The sequence below is a fragment of the Corythoichthys intestinalis genome, chromosome 1 (assembly GCF_030265065.1).
Source record: "Corythoichthys intestinalis isolate RoL2023-P3 chromosome 1, ASM3026506v1, whole genome shotgun sequence".
Lineage (NCBI taxonomy): Eukaryota > Metazoa > Chordata > Actinopteri > Syngnathiformes > Syngnathidae > Corythoichthys > Corythoichthys intestinalis.
Genome location: NC_080395.1, coordinates 82,556,016 through 82,576,414, shown reverse-complemented (window position 1 = coordinate 82,576,414; position 20,399 = coordinate 82,556,016). Strand labels below are relative to the sequence as shown.

Here is a 20,399-nt window from a genome sequence, read left to right as displayed (position 1 = left end):
ATGTATGATTATTATTTCATGTTCCATTTAGCGGAAGACTGTTATTTGTCATCACTAGAGCTGGGAATCTTTGGGCAGCTAACGATTCGATTACGATTCAGAGGCTCCGATTCGATTATAAAATGATTATTAAAGAACCCCCCTCCCTTTTTTTTTTTTTTTTTTTAAATAAATGTTTTGTACATTAGTTACAAAATTGTTTAAAAATCCTCTCAGGCTAAACCAAACTTCTATTTCAGTATCAAGTTAGCATATAACAGTAAACAAATATACAAAAATAACAGTAAATAAAATACTCCAGTTCTGTATCAGCAGCTTTACACTACATTCAATTAATTAAATGTTGTGAATCAACTGTTACAGTTGTTAAAATTGCTCCCGTTATTCCATAATTTCCTTTCTGTCTACTTTTGTCAAAGTTTTAAAACTATTTCATCATTTAAAGATTCAAGACGAGATTCTGCCGATTTAGGAGTATTTTAGAGAAAAAGTTAATTAGGTTCACTACAACAGCCTTCTAGAGAAGTCACTGCTTTAGTACTGCTTTAAGATGGCGGCTGTTTACTAACGCCGGAAAGTCTGAATCTCTGTTCAATAATAGATGTTCTAACACCGCCTTCGTCTGTCATTTTGCATCTAGCTCTACATATATATGATTTCTACTGTAGCCGTATGTTTGTAGCAACTAGCACTGGGCATTGTTTGTAGCGGCTGTCGGCCGCAGTCAGGTATGATTGTTTTTTTTATCTAGCGGCATGAGTTGAACATGATATTTACTCTCGGTCCGTTCCTCATTGCGTCCCAAAGACCGCGCTGACTGTGTTTTACTTCTGTTTTACCTGATATAATTCAATAATCGGAATTTTGATGTTTGTGAATCGTTCTCGAATCTTCCACGGCCGAATCCCGAATAATCTAAGAGTCGGAAATTTCGCACGCCTCTAGTCATGACCATACCATTTTTTTTAGCTATTAGGGAAAAATACTTGGATAAAAAGAATATCCTGTAAATCAATTCAGTTCAATTCAATTTTATTTGTATAGCCCTAAATCACAACAAGGTTGTCTCAAAGGGCTTTGCAGAGGAAATATGATACACAGTCAGAAACAGCAAATGAAGTAAACAAAGATGAATAAATAAAGTTCAAGTCCTGGGCATCCCCCATCCTTGGACCCTCCATGTCGGCAAGGAAAAACTCAAAAAACTCCAAGCTCTTTGGGAGAAAATGAGAAACCTTGGGGAGTACCACAGTCAGGAGGGATCCACTCCCAGGACGGTTAGACAGGATGCACCAGGACTGCTAATGGAAATTAGCAGACTGGGTTACAGTCTGTAAAGATGCAGTAGAGTAAAGGAACAAGAAGAGGTCCATCTCGCCAGATGAGACGGGGGTGGCAACGAGGTCGTCCATCCAGCCAGGGGTCCGAATAGTCAGGAGGTTGCAGCTGAAAAATAGCCCCTCCCCAAATGGGAGACTAGTTAGGAGACTAGTTCACTAGATATTAACATTGGAAAATAGAAATAAAGTAAGACAAGTGGTAGGTAGAGTGAGAAAAAGGAGATAGAACTCAGTGGCTGTACTTCCCCCGGCATTATAGCTTCTGGTGCAGTTTAGACTAACTGTGAGTCTAATCCAACTTCAACTAGCCTCACCATAAGCTTTGTCAAATAGGAACGTTTTTAATCTAATCTTAAATGTGCAGACCGGCTCGGCTCCTTTAATATTAGCTGGAAGCTGATTCCATAAAACAGGGGCTTGGTGGCTAAAGGCTCTAGCTCCGATAGTACTTTTAGAAACCCTGGGAACTACCAGTAGGCCTTTATTCTGAGAGCGGAGTGTTCTGTTGGGGCAGTATGGAACCAGAGCATCGGTGAGATAAGATGTCCCCAACCCATTAATGGTCTTAAATGTAAGAAGGAGGATTTTAAATTTAATTCTAAACTCGACTGTAAGCCAATGAAGGGCCTGGAGCACAGGGGTGATGTGCTCTCTTCTATAAGTTCCTGTTAAAAGTCTTGCTGCTGCGTTTTGGACTAGCTGAAGACCTGTTAGAGAACTTTTAGGACAAGCTGCAAGTAGGGAGTTACAGTAATCCAATATAGATGTAACGAACGCGTGAATTAATTTTTCTGCATCATTTTTACATAAAATATTTCTAATTTTGGCTATGTTGCGCAGGTGAAAAAAGGCCGTTCTGCAGGTTTGTTTAATATGAGCTTTAAACAATAAGTCTGGGTCAATTACAACTCCTAGGTTTTTAACTGTGGTGCTGGAGGCTACACTTACATTGTCCAGAGTGACTATCTGGGCAGTTAAAGAGTCTCTCACACTTTTCGGGCCTATTATAAGGGCTTCTGTCTTTTCAGGGTTAAGTAGAAGATGGTTAGTGCTCATCCAGGTATTTATATCTTGGACGCAGGTGCTTAGTTTATCCACTTGCCTGATCTGCTAAGGTTTGACTGATAAATACAGTTGTGTGTCGTCAGCGTAACAATGAAAGTTAATGCTATGTTTTCTGATGATATTTCCTAGAGGAAGCATACACAGCGTAAACAAGATGGGCCCGAGGACCGATCCTTGCGGCACACCATAACTAACTCTAGAGTGCGTTGATGATTGCTGGTTTACATTGACAAACTGGTACCTATTAGATAAATATGATTTAAAAAAGCAGAGGGCTGCTCCTCTAACGCCTATGTCACATTCTCTGCAATAAGATATTATGGTCGATTGTGTCAAAGGCTGCACTCAGGTCCAACAGAACCAGGATCGAGACTAATCCAACGTCAGCGGCTAGTAACAAGTCGTTAGTTACTTTGACTAATGCAGTTTCAGTTCTATGATGAGCTCGAAAGCCAGACTGGAAATGTTCAAATAACCTATTGTCCTGTAGGTGCTGACAGAGTTGTTTAATTACCACTCTTTCAAGGACTTTGGAGAGAAAGGGTAGATTAGAGATAGGTCTATAATTGGCCAGGATGTCAGGATCAAGAGTAGGTTTTGTCAAAAGCGGTTTAATAACTGCATATTTAAAGGACTGAGGCACGTGGCCAGTAACTAATGAGGTATTTATTATATTTTAGGGCTGCAGCTATCGAACATTTTAGTAATCGTGTAATCGACTGAAAATTCTATCGATTAATCGAGTAATCGGATAAAACCTTTTTAATTTAATCCAAGATTGAACCATTTTCAGTCAATCAATGTCTTTATTTTCGATGTACATTGTTGAAAACAACCAACAATTGCATCTCAGCTGTGACTAGGAAAAAAATTCACTGCTTTCACTCAAAAAACTTCTAGATCTTATTAAAAAAAAACAACAACAACATATTTCTTACCTAAAAATGTAATTACGTTTGATAACACACATCACTTGAAAGCTATGTGTTTTTCCCACGTGTTATAATTGAATTTCTATTTTTGTCAAGCTATTTTTAAGTTCTAGTTAAGTTTTAAGTTAGTCTAAACTGTAAGTACTGATACGATTTTGAGTTTATGCAGTGTTCAAAATAAATGGTAATGTACGATACCTGCTGTATTGGAGCACATTAGGGACCAGTGCTACTTGGTGTTTTATTCAGCAATGACTACTAAGCTAAAACTGACAGTTAGCTTTATTATGTTTTAATTTTACACCCTCATCACTCTACAGCGCTGTGTTTTTACAGATTAAATAAAGCCTGTATGTAAGACATGTTAGCCACGCATCGACAGTGGTCATTATCAATAGAAACCTAGCCCTCCGAAGGGTTAACGTTACGAGTGGGAGTGACAGTAACGTTATATATCTTAGCGCTGAGAAGTCTACTGCCTAAAGATGACGGCTGTTTACTAACGCTGCCCAGACGCAGCCGAGTGTCATTTCGCATCTAGTTCTAAATGCATGCGATATCTTTGAGACGCATCGGACACTACCTGCTACAACACTTGCATCACGCGGGCGTAGTTTTTAGCAACATCGGTGTCGTTTGTAGAGCGGCTGTCGGCTGCATTAAGGTTTTTTTTTTTTTTTCTTCTTCGTCTACGCACGTGACGTAAGCGCGTTGTCCCGCATTAAAAGTAGTCCGGGCAAAACGTGATGCTGAGAGCTGGCAAAATTTAACGATTCCTCGAGGTGAATAAAATTACTCGGATCAGTTTTTAAACTCGAGTTACTCGAGTTGCTTGAGTATTCGTTTCAGCTCTATTATATTTAGGATAATATCAATAGTTAGAGAGTTAGTTAGAGTCTCTTTAAGACGTTTGGTTGGGATCGGGTCTAGGAGGCACGTTGATGGTTTGGAGGACATTATAATTGCAATTACATCGGTTTGGTCTACAGTGGTAAAGTTATTTAATATTTTAGAGGGGTTTATAGGAGATTCTGAATTTTCAGTCTGCACTTTATCAGACCTAAAAGTTGGAAGTAATTCATTTATTGTATTTCTTATAGTTGAGATTTTATTGTTAAAAATTTTTAGGGAGTCATCACAGCTAAGGGTGGTTGGGATATAAGGTTCTATTGAGCTGTGACCGTTTGTCAGCCTTGCTACAGTGCTGACCAGAAGCCTAGGATTAGGGTTGTTCCGATCATGTTTTTTTGCTCCCGATCCGATCCCGATCGTTTTAGTTTGAGTATCTGCCGATCCCGGAATTTCCCGATCCGATTGCTTTTTTTTTTTGTTCACGATTCAATTCCAATCATTCCCGATAATTTTTCCCGATCATATACATTTTGGCAATGTATTAAGAAAAAAATGAATAAAACAAATTACGAATAAACGAATATATACATTCAACATACAGTACATAAGTACTGTATTTGTTTATTATGACAATAAATCCTCAAGATGGCATATACATTATTAACATTCATTCTGTGAGAGGGATCCGCGGATAGAAAGACTTGTGACTTTGTATATTGTGACTAAATATTGCCAACTAGTGTATTTGTTGAGCTTTCAGTAAATGATACTGTAGCCATGCCCAAATGCATGATGGGAAGTGGAACCATGACTGTGCGTAGTGCTACCAATTGATGTACAGTGGGATCTCCCATCAGTGGGATTTCCCAATGGGAAAACTCATTGGCAGTGTATCAAATACTTGTTCTCCCCACTGTATCTTCTCTGCGTGGGAAATAACATAAGGTGTTAAGAAAAAGATCAATTGCTACCTTGCTTCCCCACATTGCTTCCCATGATATTTTTAATTGTAGGGAGAGGGATTGTAAGGCTTTAGCCAATTAAAAAAAGGCTCCAAAGGCTGCCAAAATTAATTTTACTCATTTTACGGTGCCTTTAAGCTCTCTATGTTGGTAAAACTGCGCCATTACAGATTGAGCGCGACAATGTGTGAGTGGGTCGTGCAGCGCATGCATTATTGCGTTAAATATTTTAACATAATACATTTTTTAAAAAATTAATTACTGCCGTTATCGGGATAAATTTGATAACCCTACCTTAAGCCTAAACTAAAGACTCTGGATGAGTGTAACATATTACATGTATGTCTGTAACGTTAAATACAATTAGAAAACGATTTAATTAAAAAATAAATATATATTAAAAAAGGCATGGCCGATATTTTTTTGCCGATTCCGATACTTTGAAAATGACGTAATCTGACCCGATCGGGATGCCGATCGATCGGCACATCTCTACCTAGGATTATTCTTGTTTTCAACTGTTAAGGATGAGTAATATCTGGTTTTAGTCATACGCAAGGTTTATAGGTCACTAAACTGTGTTTCCAGGCGGAGAGAGTGTGCTCTGTGTTAGAACGGCGCCAAAGTCTTTCTAATTTACGTGCCGATTGTTTGAGAGAGCGTGTTTCAGCGTTATACCAGGGAGAAGCTCGTCTCGGTTTGACAAACTTTAATTTGGGGGGAGCGACTACATCGAGAGCAGTTCGTAGAGTAAACATGACACTATCAACAAACTCGTCATTCACAGCAAGGCCAGACATTATTCCTTCATAATCTGATGACATGGAGGCAAATATTGGCTAAATTATCTGTTTATACTCTGAAACAGAGCGATCACATAATGTCCTTTTCATCAGAGTTTTAGTCACTAGTGAAGGATTATCTTGAAGTACAAACTGAAAGGTAATTAGAAAATGATCAGACAGTTCGGGGTTGTGGGGATGGACACTAAAATCGCTAATCTCCGTACCGTAAGTTAAAATCAGGTCCTGGGTGTGCTTGTGACCATGAGTTGGTTTATTTACATTTTGAATGAAGCCAGTCCCATCTAGTAGGTCATTAAAAGCCTTACCAAGAGAGTCGCCGTCATCATCAACATGTATATTCAAACCCCCTACAATTATAATTCTATCCCAGCTTAGCAAAATACTGGATAAAAAGTCAGAGAATTCTAACAAAAACTGTGAGTAGGGACCAGGGGGACGCTAAACCACTATGAAAAGAACAGGAACTGTAAAAAGGTAGAGAGACTGAAAAAATGACATTTTGCTGCTCTCTTCGTCACATTTTCCTAATTTTGAGTAATTCCCCTCAATGGGCAGAATAGTAAAACAGATGAAACCATTCTTCTGCCGATGTCATCCTCCTGTTGGGGACACTAGACACCTATAAAGGTAGGCGTGGCTAACCGGCAGATTAAAAGACTAATATCTCGTCATCTGCGCTTTGCCAAATTGTTGTATATTGTCAAATCGTTTCAAAATATGATTCTAATTCACATAATAATGCTATTTAAGACTTTTTTTCCCCCTGTCGTACGCACTTTAAGGAAGACTGCATATCCCATGAAGACTAGTGTACAGTGCCGTAAAATTCTGATCATACTCCTATGTGATACATTAAAACTGTTCAGTTCAATCGGACACTCAGATCTTCATTCTCCATGTCAAGCAGCTGAACAGGACAGGTTAAAAAAAAAAATACAAAATAGAATAAAATTCTGCTCTCCCGGTCGTCTACAGATGGATTGAACGACATTTCTGTTTCCAGCGGCTTTGAGAAGGATGAATAGTAATTAGAGTTATGAATCCTGATATGGCGAAACAATAACATATGATGATGTTGAGCGTAAGAAACGTTTGATTGCTTACCATATTTCCCCTACCAGCACGCCATCCAGTCGTCCAAACTCGTCAGGAGGGGGCGAGGTTGCGGGTAACGCCAGTGAGTGAAAGCAGGGTCAATGCTTATTCTTGAGTGTCATTTTATCCTGGTAGCCTCCCTTTTTTTTTTGTCTCCTCGGACAAAATCTTTTTATGTCTTTTGTTGCTCTGCCATCTTTGCAGAACTTGCGCAACTTCCGTCTTTATAATGACAGGGGGAAGTGACGTATGCCGTAAAGAAGTTAACACATTTGTAGTTTCTTCCTCAAAGTTTATTAGTGCTGGTGAAAGCGATACAGACCCCCTCAAGATATAAAAGATGCATCATTCAACTACTTGTCAGACGACATATCATCATAAATGTTATGGAAATATTTTATAATGGTTGAAAAGTTACCTAGTGTTGCTTTAACAATACCATCAGATAATAATCAATAAAGACAAATCTGCAAAATATGTTCACAATGACTACGAACGGTAACTTGCAATGTACCAAAGAAATTTTGAAGGCCTTCAAGAGTAATTTTCAGCAATGGTCAAATCAGTCGCCTGACGCGAACACAAGGGCGTAGGTTTGCATAGGGACGGTAGTGACATAAGACTACCAACTTTTCAGGATGCTCAAATTGTCCCAACACTGACATGAACATGAACGTGAACTGACATGACAAATGACAGCATCAGAATTTGGTTCGAGTCTTGGGGTAGTCTAGTACAGTGTCTTTCAACCGGTGTGCCGCTGCATACTAGGTTGCCGTGATTGTCACGTGTGCTGCAAGAAATGATCCAACATTGCATTTTTCAATTTTTTTACGTCATCGGGCGGAGTTGCGGAAGGAAGGAAGGTAGGACTAGGTAGTAGGTTTCAGTTGTGTGCAAATGAATGAGGTATTGCTCATGTCGCATTCAAGAACTGCTCTGATTTCTAGCCACCTTGCTGTCCGCGACAATGTGGACCCCAGCACGTCTACTGTACATCCTTGGATTAGACTCGTCAAGTGTCGATATACATGAAAGCGTCCTTTCCATATGTGACGACCGTCAGTACTCCCCTTGTGTTTTATTCCAACACATTCTCGAGGACAGCAAGGTGGCCGATGACTAGAAATCCGAGCAATTCGTTAACACAAGCAACTCTCCAACAGTTGCTTGATACACCAGACTCACCGCTGTTCCAGCGATTGAGTCTGGCGACCGTACGGCGGATCAAAAATTCCCAGGGCGGACCAAGCCGCAGCAAACTGAGAGCGGAGTGGACCAATCAGCGACAGGCGGACGTGCCCTTGATAAAGCAACAAGAAACTCTAGTGTGAGGTAATAAATATACAAGGAGAGCGGAGAACGGAGAAGTTTATTCAACATGGCTAGCGCAAGACACACTGTTGGTTTTAGCGACTCGATATGTTTTTGGTATGGCTGTCAAACGATTAAAATTTTTAATCAAGTTAATCACAGCTTAAAAATTAATTAATCGTAATTAATCACAATTCAAACCATCTCTAAAATATGCCATTTTTTCTGTAAATTATTGTTGGAATGGAAAGATAGACACAAGACGAATATATACATACAACATACTGTACATGAGTACTGTATTTGTTTATTTTAACAATAAATCCACAAATGGCATTATTAACATTCTTTTTATTAAAGGGATCCACGGATAGAAAGACTTGTAGTTCTTAAAAGATAAATGTTATAGTTACAAGTTACTGTAATTTTATATTAAAACGCCCTCTTAATGTTTTCGTTCGTAGAGTGATCAAAGTCTGAGTAAGTTTTATGTGTATTTTGCATAGCTATTTTGATTGGGAATGCCAGTTCACTTTACATTGTTGTTTAACTGTGTGAGAATAGGGCCTCATTACTACAGACTGAAGTGCTTTTCTTTTTGTGAACATTATTATTATTTTTTTTGAGTGATAGGAATATTATTTTCGTTGTGTTTTCACTAAATGATACTTATGTTTGTTGTGAAGGAGTTGCCGAAGCTTATGCCAATAAACGGCGTGGTCCAATGAACACCTGTGTCCACTCGCCTTTATAACATATACATATACTGTATATCTGTACATATCTTACCCAAAATACAACAAGAGACACATAATTGCCACTAAAAGAAAGAAAACTTACAGAAATATGTGTGGAGCACAAATAGCACAATGCAACAGCATAAATGTCTCACAACTACTAATTCTCCCACTATTAGAAGGACCAACATTAGTATGGAACGGTGCTGCCCCCAAGCGGCCGGTGGCATTCTCTTCACTCTTAATGTGCATAAACTGTGTCATTGTAATCTGTTTGAGGCAATGCGTGAGCGGGTCCTTCAGTGCATGCGTTAATTGCGTCAAATATTTTAAAGTGATTAATTTAAAAAATTAATTACCGCTTGTTAACGCGATAAATTTGACAGCCCTAGTTTTTGGTCATTTAAAACAATTTACCGCCGATTGGAATATCTTCTCGGCTCTCCCGTTTGCCATCTGTGTTGTTGTGGAGACGACTTCCAACACGCAAGAGTGACGTTGCTCAATAAGAACACATCATGCAAATAAACAAATCTGATTGCACGGATGATGTCGTTCTGGCTCGAGAGGCCAATAAGGCGATGGGTCACAGACTCTTAAACAGATCTTAAACGTCATCTCCAAATGAAACACCCGTCGCTTCAAAACAAGTCGATGGACTATTTTATCTTTGTGAAAACACAGAGAAACAGGCAACTTTTTTGAGAAAAACGAAAAAGGTAAATAAAAAGCCATCAAAGTCAGTTACCTTTTTGCTGAACTTGTTGCTAAATTCAAAAAGTCCCACACTGCGGCAGAGAAATTATCACTACCTGCATGCAAAGTACCGTAATTTCCCGAATATAAGGCGCACCCGTGTATAATGCGCACCCCAAATTTACTTGTAAAATCTAGGGAAAATTATTGTACCCGTTTATAACGTGCACCAATAAATAGAAGAATACAAGAAAACAGCTCGTGTACAGATACAGAGATGTCATTTTACTGACTGGTGAAACACAGCACAAGCATAGCACATTGGTAGTTCAAAACATTACCGTAAACTGACAATATTTACGGTAATAATATGATTTGACAATTTCTCCAACTTACCAGAATCTAGGAGAAAACAAAACGGATGTGACTTTTCTTTTAAAGGCTGGTGTATAACTTGCTCGTTTCCTCATGATGAATAAATGTTTCTTCCATGGATTGATACGGTAAAATGAAAGTCAGAACGTAAGTCGGAAATCCGTGAGAGCTCATCACTGTCAACACGACAGTAACCAAAGGAACTATTGTAATTTGGGTTTGAGTTTCACGAGGGACCGATATAGTTGACGGACACAGGAAGTGTGTGTCCTTACATTTGTTATGGTCCGAATTGCGGAGCTGCAATAAACGTCGACTCAAATGAGTTCAAGAAACTAAATTCTGTGCTTTATGAAGAGTGAAAAAAGCAGAATTTAACACAGACGAAATCATTCGGCCGATTAGAGTGAAGTATTACCGAAACAAAATGGTGACGTCACGTACCGTAATGGTCGGCAACGGGTCGCCGCATACGTTTCTTCAACACAACGTGGCCGTGTCAATGAAAAAAAATCGGTTTATATATATATGTAATACATATATATTTCTGTCTCCATCCATGTACCCGTTTATAATGCGCACCATGAGTTTACAAGTTGATTTTGGGGGAAAAAAGTGCGCGTTATATTCGGGAAATTACGGTAATTGTCAGCGAGATGCTTTGCCCTGATGCGGTTAAAGACATTGCAGACAAGTCCCCCTGTCTGAAAAGTCTGAGCTTTTCAAGCCTAACTGCGATTAAAAAATAAAAAATAAAAAAACAGAGACAAAGAGCTGTTGAAGAAGAGCTTCGTGTGCGTCTTTCTTCAATTCCAGCCAGGATATCGGCTTTGTGTTCATTTAAACAGGCCCAAGTCACACCGAGTTAGAAAAAATATTGAGAAATTATTGGATAATTAAATATACTGTACAGGAAGTAATTTTGGCACATTTTTGGTTTGTGGTGTGCAGCGACATTTTTTCCTATGTAAAAATGTGTCGTGACTCAGAAAAAGTTGAAAAACACTGGTCTAGTTTGCCTCAGATGTAGATAGGTCCTTGAATATCTCAGATTTTTATTTTATTTTATTTTTTTTCCCCAAATCACTTTTTTATTACAATCCTTTAGTTTGAGTCTAGGGGTGCTCCAGTGTCCCCTAGAAGTGGAACCACTCTTGGATAGCTCCCCGTTTTTTTAATTATGAAACTAGCACTCTGAAGCCACGGTGTTGCATTACACATGAAAGTTAGTATAGAGTCAATACAGATTTCTTTTGCATTGATCATTTAGCCGATCAATAATTAGGTTCATACTTGTGAGAAATGTAGACCTGACCCCAGTGTTGTTTTCGGCAGCCCTTTTAATTTTCGTCTTAGTCTTAGTCTTTTGGATGACAATACAGGGGTACCTCGACATAAGATCGCTTTGACACAGGATCTTTTCGACTTCCGACATAAAATTTGACTGGCCATTTGTTTCTACATCCGACGACATGCTCGAAATACGACGACATGACAGCACCACAGTACCGCACGGTTGACTTTCTTGTGAGAGAAATCAACACAGGTTTCAAAAAGGTTGATACAGGTGGTGAAACAAGGGAAAAAGGTGACGCTTACCACTGAAATGAAATATGAGCGTGGGGTGCGCATCCGTGAACTGACTGAACAATACATCTTCACGGTCCTCCTCCGACCACCGTTCGCCAGTCTTTATAAGTTAATTTGACAATTATTACTGTGGTTACATCGCCATAGAAATCGCTAGCTTTGTCAGGTTTTTATCATTTATTTCACAATTTATTCAACACAAAACGCCTGCTGTCCGCCGCAATTGATGGTGTACTCAAGAAAACCTTGAAAGCGACTTACAAACAAGGTCCTGGAACGAATTAACTTCGTATGTAGATTTACCACTGTATTTTTTTTTAGTTTTAATCCTATTTTAGTCATCTCAAAATGTGTTTGTCTTCGTCTAGTTTTTGTTGATGAAAATTCAAGACTAATTTCGTCTAGTTTAATAAAAAAAAAATTCGTCTGTAAAATGTGAAAAAAAATAATTATACCCACCAGGATGCCACGAACTGTATGTAAAAAAGACAGTCTGAGAGTTAAAGAGGACGCTCACCGTTAGCAATAGCCTGATGCTAACGCGAACATTAATGCTATGCTAACGCTATGAGTAACATGTAGTGTGTGATGATCACTCAGCACAGAGAGTTTAAGAGGTCGCTTGCCGTTAACTATAACCTGATGCTAACGCGAACGTGAATGTTATGCTAACGCTAGCACAGACCTTTAAAGGCTAAAGCAACATGGCATAATTTCTCTTCTTGCCAAGAAAAGAAGACTATTCTTAGCGTGTGTATCTCAAAACAGGCAATGGGGAGACTGGAGAAGACTAACGGGTGAATTGGGGGAGCGCAGCACGTCACATGAGTGACATAACCAGACAACCATTGTGAACATGCGACAAAAACTATGGCGCATTTTTGTCTTGTCCTCGTCCCATCAGACGAAAACTGGCATTCGTGTCGTTATGTTTTAGTCTCCCAAGACACGTTTTTGGCTCATTATCTTCTCGTCAACGTCGTGAAAAAATTGTTTGTCGACGAAATATTTTCATTATAGTCACCGTTGACGAAAACAACACTGCCTGACCCCTGTTCAATAATCTGTTTGGTCTTATTATTGTCCCGTCCCCAGCAAACAATTGTGATGCTGTTATAGCATTCCTACCAATGTTGAGAACAAACCAACGCCCTTGCCCGAGTGAGCACGCTTTTCACTTGCTTGAGTCAAAACTGAAGGGAAAATGCCCAAAATATCATTGAAGACAAATTCTGCACTTGGAGCACATCTTTTTTTTATTATTTCAAATCTACTGCAGTGTGAGAGTTGAAATTGTGTCATTGTCCAACTTGTGTTATTTAAAAACCTGACTATAGCACTGAAGAACTTTAAACTGCCCCTTTGTGCTCTACAAATGAACTTGCCTTGACTTGCCGAATGTGCTGCCAGACACATACACATACTGTACTCATTGTAAACAACTCCTACCTACCTTAATATCCGGAATGATGCGCAGGAAGCGGAAGACAATCAGCATGTTAACAAAACGAACCATTTCCCATAGAGAGAATGTTCCCTGAGAGGACTGCTTCCTGTAGTGACATGTACAGAAATATGTCATTAACTTTTCTCGTATTTACCGATCGACTGTTTGTATTCCTCTAACACACTTAATATAATCAATCAGGGAATGGTATCTTTTCTCGTATTTACTGTTTGGATTACTCTAACACACCCAATATAAAATAAATAGCACTTATACAATAGTTTAAGGAAAACAAGCAGAATATATTTGCCATTGGGCATAAGAGATACATGGCGCCTTCTTATCACGGGAGCCCAACTTGTACGTTATGCAACTGACTGGGCAGGATTGAAGCTAACGAGGTAAGACAGAAGCCCACGTCTGCACCACCAACTCCGGCAATCAGTTCCCCAGGAAAGTCCAGAACAAATGGCGGCATGTCCTGTCCCAACACAAGGAACACCAGAGAAGGCCCGATATCCAATTGATAACACGACTGATAAGACTCCAAGAGCCCCTTTGACACCGAGGTGGCAAGATCCACAACCCTCGTTGCCCTGACAACAGTTACTCCCGAATCCTCCTGTCCAATCCACAAACAGACAATAATCCTAAACAACGCCCAAGCACACTCTTCTTCTGCCCACAGCCCGCCCCGCCTTGTGTTGACTTGTCATATGGTGACCCTGAATCCTCGCCTGGGTCCCTCTGTGCTGTATGATTGCTGTCGACTCAGAATAAATTGTAAACTTGTGTTTCGAAGCCTTTTCCAGCTTTCAAAATGGAGTCAGTACAAGGGGTTAAGACTAAGGTGAACGCGCAGAGTTTGGTCTTTTGGCCGAGTTTCGCTGGCCCGGGTCGTTGGAGCTGCATAAGGGCGGGTCCGGCGGTTCGGCTGGCGTGATTCCGGCAATCTGGCTAAGAGGTCAGATTCCTCCACTCAATACGTGTCCTGCAACTGACTGACATTCAGGGTGCAGTCTGCCTGTACATGGTTGCCTGAGGACCCAGCAACCTGTGACTCTGAATAGGATAAGCTGTGTAAAGACTGGACAGATATTTTGTGTCAACTTTTATGTTAGAGGAGCATTATGTAAGATTTGCACTTAAGTTATCCAATAAATGGTCCCAATATTTCAATAGATATTGAAGAAACACGTTCTATGGAAATACTTCTAACATGGTTCTCAATGGTAAAGCCGAGACCTTCCCGATACTCAGCCTGTTTTAGTTGTCATTGTTTTGATTCCGTGTTTACAACAGATGTCTTGCCCTCCACCATCAGCCAATTACAAGATCAGTTCTTTGTCTTCGTCCAGGTTGCCAACCGCTCTGAAGGCTACATACGGTAAATTAAGGTTGCTACCATGTTCACAGTTAGAATTAACGATGCCGCGCACCAACAGCGCAATAGAATTTCGTTCCGAATGTCAAATGAGTCATGAAAATTTTTGAAAACAAAACAAGGATGTGCATTGGAGATGCTTTTAAACAGTGGAGACAAATGATGAGGAAAAAATTGACGACGCACGCCAAAGTCTTCTCCTTCAAATGTGATATACTTTTGAGTTTTCATTTATTACTTTCCTGCATTGTAAAATGACAATAGGAATATGAACAAAGTTGGCATGTTGGTGCTAACATTGTGTATCATCCAAGTCCATTGACCAGGGCAAAGTTAGCGTGTTTAAGCCTGTTGGTCGGTAATTTAAATCAAAATGGATGGAGAAAAAAAATCATCTTTGTGGATGCTATCAATTAGAGATGTGACCGAAATTGGCTGAAAATAGCTAAAATTGCATTTTTAGGTTAACACCAAATAGTCTGAAGAACCGCAGTCCTCTTGTGATGACGGAATCAAAATACGGCGAGAAGCAACGTTGCTTGTCGTCCTGCGTCACATCGAGTACAGTGCACTTGTGTCCCTGTGTGAGTAGTTTGGAGTTTAATCAAGCGAGCAGTATAAAAATAAAGTAGTATTCACATGCAGCCATGTCCATTTGCTGCGGTTTAGTGGTTTACTACAATAATTTTATGGCTTCCTCTTTTTGTCACATTTTTTCCACGACTTCCACACCCCCTCTGCCAGTCGCAGTTTAATCCGGCCGAAACCGACTTCACTTGGCTTCATTACCGCTAGGACTCGGCCCGCTAGCCTGGCTCTTGATGGATTCTACTTGCTGTATAAGAAAACAAAGAATCTTTTTTTTTAAGGAGTACGAGAGATTGTAATAGCTTGTAAAGAGCTTACTAGTTTCGGCGAGAACGGAATAGTTTTTATTGTTGTTGTGAACAACAGTTCCACACAAAAATACATTGAGGTCTTATTTAGTTTAGCAACTGGATTTTGTCCCAAAACGTCTAAGAAAGCACATTTATCAAGGTTTCATCAGCTGTGAAGCCAACTGAACAGAATGCTACCACAATGCCGGCACTATAGGACGTAGTTTGCCACAAAATGTGCACCCTCCCAAGGCATTTCAATTTGTACCTTTCAAAAAAAAATTCTTGAGCCTCGGGGGTCGTTTCGAAGATCATTTTGGAAGATGTTCACGTAATTGTGAGAAGGGACCATATCAAATTCCCGCAGTGCAGCCAAACTGTCCAGCTTGCGTTTGGTACTTAAAGTTAACGATGATTGACAGGTTTGTAGCTTTGATCTTGCCCGAGAAGCTTGGTAGCTCTACAATCAAACGTGCAAATCTAGAAATCATTGGTAAACTTGCATACCGTATTTTTGGGACTATAAGTCGCAGTTTTTTTCATAGTTTGGCTGGGGGTGCGACATACTCTGGAACGACTTATGTGCGAAATTATTAACACATTATTTTATCATTTCACAAGTTATTTCGGTGTTTTGGAGTGACACTGATGGTTTGGTAAACTTGTTAGCATGTTCTTTATGCTTGGTTATCTGAATAACTCCTAATAGCTATGTTACGTTAAAATACAGGCCACGTTCGCATTTGGTTGTCCATGCATCATGTTAGTTGAGAAAAGCACTTTAGTTCTGTCGTGATGAAGGATCTCGGCTCATTGTACTGTATATTTGGTGTTAATATGGTAAACTGACATAGGAAATATGGTTGAGATGCTTGATTTAGGTTGAGTCGTTTGAATGGGGCAAAGATTGCGCGTTTACACATGCGCCTATGTTTGTCTGTAATCGACATGGATGGAGGAATAAAATAGTCTTTGCGGATGCCATCTGTGCATTACAAAATGAAATATTTTCCATTGTGCTGATATGTTGTTGAGAAACGTACTGTCGACCTCCTCTCACCATGTTTTGCACCAATTTAACCTCAATGCAAAATGAAAAAGGTATTTTGATTACCTGGTCATGGTCAAAGTTTGTGCTAGGGTTTTTTGCTGTTGATTCTTTTGTTTTAATTGTTTTTTGTCTTTCGTTTGGTAGCATTTCTAAAGAGACTGCGAGCGAACCATGGTAAGCAAATCTCGTCCAATAACTACATTCTCTAATAATTTAACATAAAAATAAATAAATAAATAATAAAATTTGGAACAAAAATGCCAATAATATCAGAGGGGTAGGTAAAAAAAAACTGACATTAATATTTGCGATTACTGAACTGCAAACACTTGCAGGTCAAACTAAAATATTGCCTTTGAGCAACTAGCGCAGGAGAAGCAGCACTAATTATACCTCCCTTTTCACTCTAAAGTGCCTCTATACCTGCCTGCAAGTGTGATGGGTTAATATTCAACACACCATTCCCGTAATGGGCTTAGAATCAATTTAATGAATGAAAAATGACATGAAACTTACACATTTGAATAAGGAAGCCGGTAGGTAACATAAATAGTTATCTGCAGGACCTAATGGTGGAAGAAACAAATGTTCAGTAATAAACATGACAAAACAGTCAAAACAGAGCAAGCATGATTTACTTTTTACATGATTTCACTTAATTGTGTGTTCACGTGCACAGATTTTGTGAGCACAAGTAGTGGGCATGCTCCAGTTTTGCGCTTTGATAACTCTTGACAGTTTACACCATGAAAAGCATGGAAGAGCACTGCAAGCAACAAATAAATGTTTGAATGATTACGTATTTTCCGCACTATACGGCGCATTGGAATATAAGGCTTCAATGAATGGCCTATTTTAAAACTGTTTTCAAATATAGCGGGGCACCTCTTTATTAGGCGCAGCATAGACTTTAAAACTCTTACGTCCATATTGATGAAGAATTCGGGGATTTAAGCATTTTTTTCACTAAGCAATATACTTCGACATATTTACGTAAAATAAACGCTAAATGAACAGTTTCTTTGCTTTTAACCAAGAATCGAGATTGTTTTACGTCCATATCTATGAAGAATTTGGGGATTTAAGCATTTATTCACTAGAATTATCAACCGAATAGCTCTGTTCACGTCAGGCGGCCGCTAGCCTCATTCGCTAACAGAGTAGCATTGTACTTCGACATATTTACGTAAAATAAACGCTAACTGCAGTTTCTTTGCTTTTAACCAAAAATCGAGACTGTTTTACGTCCATATCTATGAAGAATTTGGGGATTTAAGCATTTATTCACAAGAATTCACAAGAATTTTCAACCGAAAAGCTCTGTTTACGTCAGGCGGCCACTAGCCTCATTCACTGTAATTATTTAACTTACAACTGTATAATGACAATAAAGAGCTATTCGATACTATGTTGTTACTGCATATAGAATGAATTAATAATCTATTTATAAATTATTTATAATTTTTAATCATTTATAATTGATTCCGCATGTCTTCCTCAAGTATTAAGTTTCTAATGTGAAAATTGAGTGATTTATTGGCTCTTCAAAAAAATTTAAGTTGCTATTTTGGGCAAAAACTAACATTTTAATTATTGCTATTGATCCTGAAAATATTGATGATTAACTCTGCATTTGGTGATTTTTGTGTATCTAGTGTAATATCTGAGAATTTTATAGCCATTAAAGTTTTGTTATATAAAAAATAATTAATCGGGATTTTACAAGGGAACGATTTTGAATTTTTTTTATGCTGCTGCTCATGGAGACTCATATGGCTAAGGTAGGTGCCTGTTTTGGTTTTAGGTCGGTAGCAGATTTGGTTTTGAAAATATTTTAACTTAAAAGTTTTTGAAAATAGGCCCCTTATGGATCGGCCCTGCGCCCCGTGTTATGTCAATATATTATGAAGTCTATGGGCGCAGTAGTTGTAGTTGTTGGGGTTGCATTATGCAGCCACGAGATGAAGCTGGGTTAAAGGGAACATCAAAGACTCTAATAAGCCACAATTGTTCTCTTTTACTAAAATATATCATTAGTAACACATAAAATATTGCCATTGATTTAAAAATCTATAATGTTTAGGACGTTTTATGCGCAAAATGGACGCCAAGGGTTAGTTTATCACTCACTCGATGAACACTACCAGTCTCCTGCAATTCCTTCTATGCGACGAGACATCCAACACATGCGCACATCGGTTAATAAAAGTGGCGAGTACTGACAATTTGTGTTTTTATTGAGTCTTTTATTACCTTACATGTGTTTCCCTCTCATACTTTTAAGCATTGTGTATTGTTGCAGTAGCTTTAAAGCAGATTGTTGATCTCTTGACCACATTAGTCACATAGCGTATTTAAACCACCCTCATTTCATATTACTAAGTATTTTCTTAAGGCATCTTTAGAATGTTCTGTCTGTACGCATCTAAACAAAACAAGCTGAAACCGCACGGTAGTACCTCGGGTGTCAAATTCGCCTCTTGTAGACGTTTTGCCTGTGTAGCGCATTTTGGCAGAACACAATTTCATCCTCTCATCTCCTCTCATCACGTCTTTCCTGTTCATTTTGCCTCTGCTGCTCGTTTTGTGGAATATCGACAGTGCTGTCACGCTCATTAATGTTCATCTCGGGTTCAAATTGAAAGGCTTGAACAGATGAAATGAAGGGCTGCAGCTATCGAATATTTTAGTAATCGAGTAATTGACTGAAAATTCTATCGATTAATCGAGTAATCGGATAAAACAAATATATTTTTAGGTGAAGAGCAATTATAAATATACATGAGAAAACAAGACATTTCATCTAATCTTGAACCATTTTCAGTCAATCAATGTCTTTATTTTCGATGTACAGTATATTGTTGAAAACAGCCAACAATTGCATCTCAGATGTAACGAGAATTAAAAAAAAATACTAATTCACTGCTTTCACTCAAAAAACTTTTAGATCTTATTAATATATTACCTAAAAATGTAATTACGCTTGATAACACACATCACTTAAAAGTTAGGATTTTTTCCCACGTGTTTCAATTTAATTTCGTGTTTCAATTGAATTTCTATTTGTGTCAAGCCATTTTTAAGTTCTAGTTGAGTTTTAAGTTAGTCTAAACTGTAAGTCCTGGTAGGATTTTGAGTTTTTGCAGTGTTCAAAATAAATGTATGATACAGGCTGTATTGGAGCACATTAGGGACCAGTGCTACTTGGTGTTTTATCCAGCAATGACTACTGAGCTACAATTGATAGTTAGCATTATTAAGTTTTTATTTTACACCCACATCACTATGTTGTGTTAAAGCCTGTATGTAAGACACTTTAGCCACGCATCGACAGTGGTCATAATTAATAGAAACCTAGCCCTCCGCAGGGCTAACGTTACGTGAGCTAGTAGTGACAGTAACATTAATCTTATTTATTAGCGCTTAGCGCTCTTTATTAGCGCTTAGCGCTCTACTGCTTTAAGATGGCGGCTGTTTACTAACGCTGCTCAGACGCGGCCGAGTCTGTCGTTTCTCATCTAGTTCAACATACATGTGATCTCTATGAGACGCATCCTGCTACCAACGTAGCATCGTGTGGGCTAGTATTTAACAACGTCGGCGTCGTTCGTAGCTGCTTTCGGCTGCAGTATTTTTTTTTTCCCCCTTCTTCCTCTCCGCAGGTGACATCAGCGCGTTGTCCCGCATTAAAAGTAGTCCGAGCAAAACGTGATGCTTAGAGCTGTCAAAATAAACGATTACTCGAGGTGAATAAAATTACTCGGACCAGTTTTTAAACTCGAGTTACTCGAGTTGCTCGAGTATTCATTTCAGCTCTAAGGAAATGTTTATGTCGCTAGCCATACTGTGGAAGCCCTGCGACGTCAGCAACAATA

The 20,399-nt window shown here is 39.0% G+C and overlaps 1 protein-coding gene across 12 annotated transcripts in view; it reads right to left on the bottom strand.

The window, feature by feature from the left end:
* The window catches only part of LOC130919886 (two pore channel protein 2-like), a 94,242-nt gene that overhangs the window by 12,961 nt on the left and 60,882 nt on the right, over positions 1-20,399 (bottom strand). For all 12 annotated transcript variants that reach the window (XR_009064036.1, XM_057842522.1, XM_057842513.1 and 9 more), the window contains 2 exons: positions 17,041-17,090; positions 13,218-13,317 (listed from right to left, as the gene is read on the bottom strand). Coding sequence is in view for 11 of the 12 variants with exons in the window: in XM_057842522.1 (XP_057698505.1) it covers positions 13,218-13,317; positions 17,041-17,090 (150 nt within the window). In the remaining variant the exon portion in view is untranslated. The remainder of the gene's footprint in view (positions 1-13,217; positions 13,318-17,040; positions 17,091-20,399) is intronic.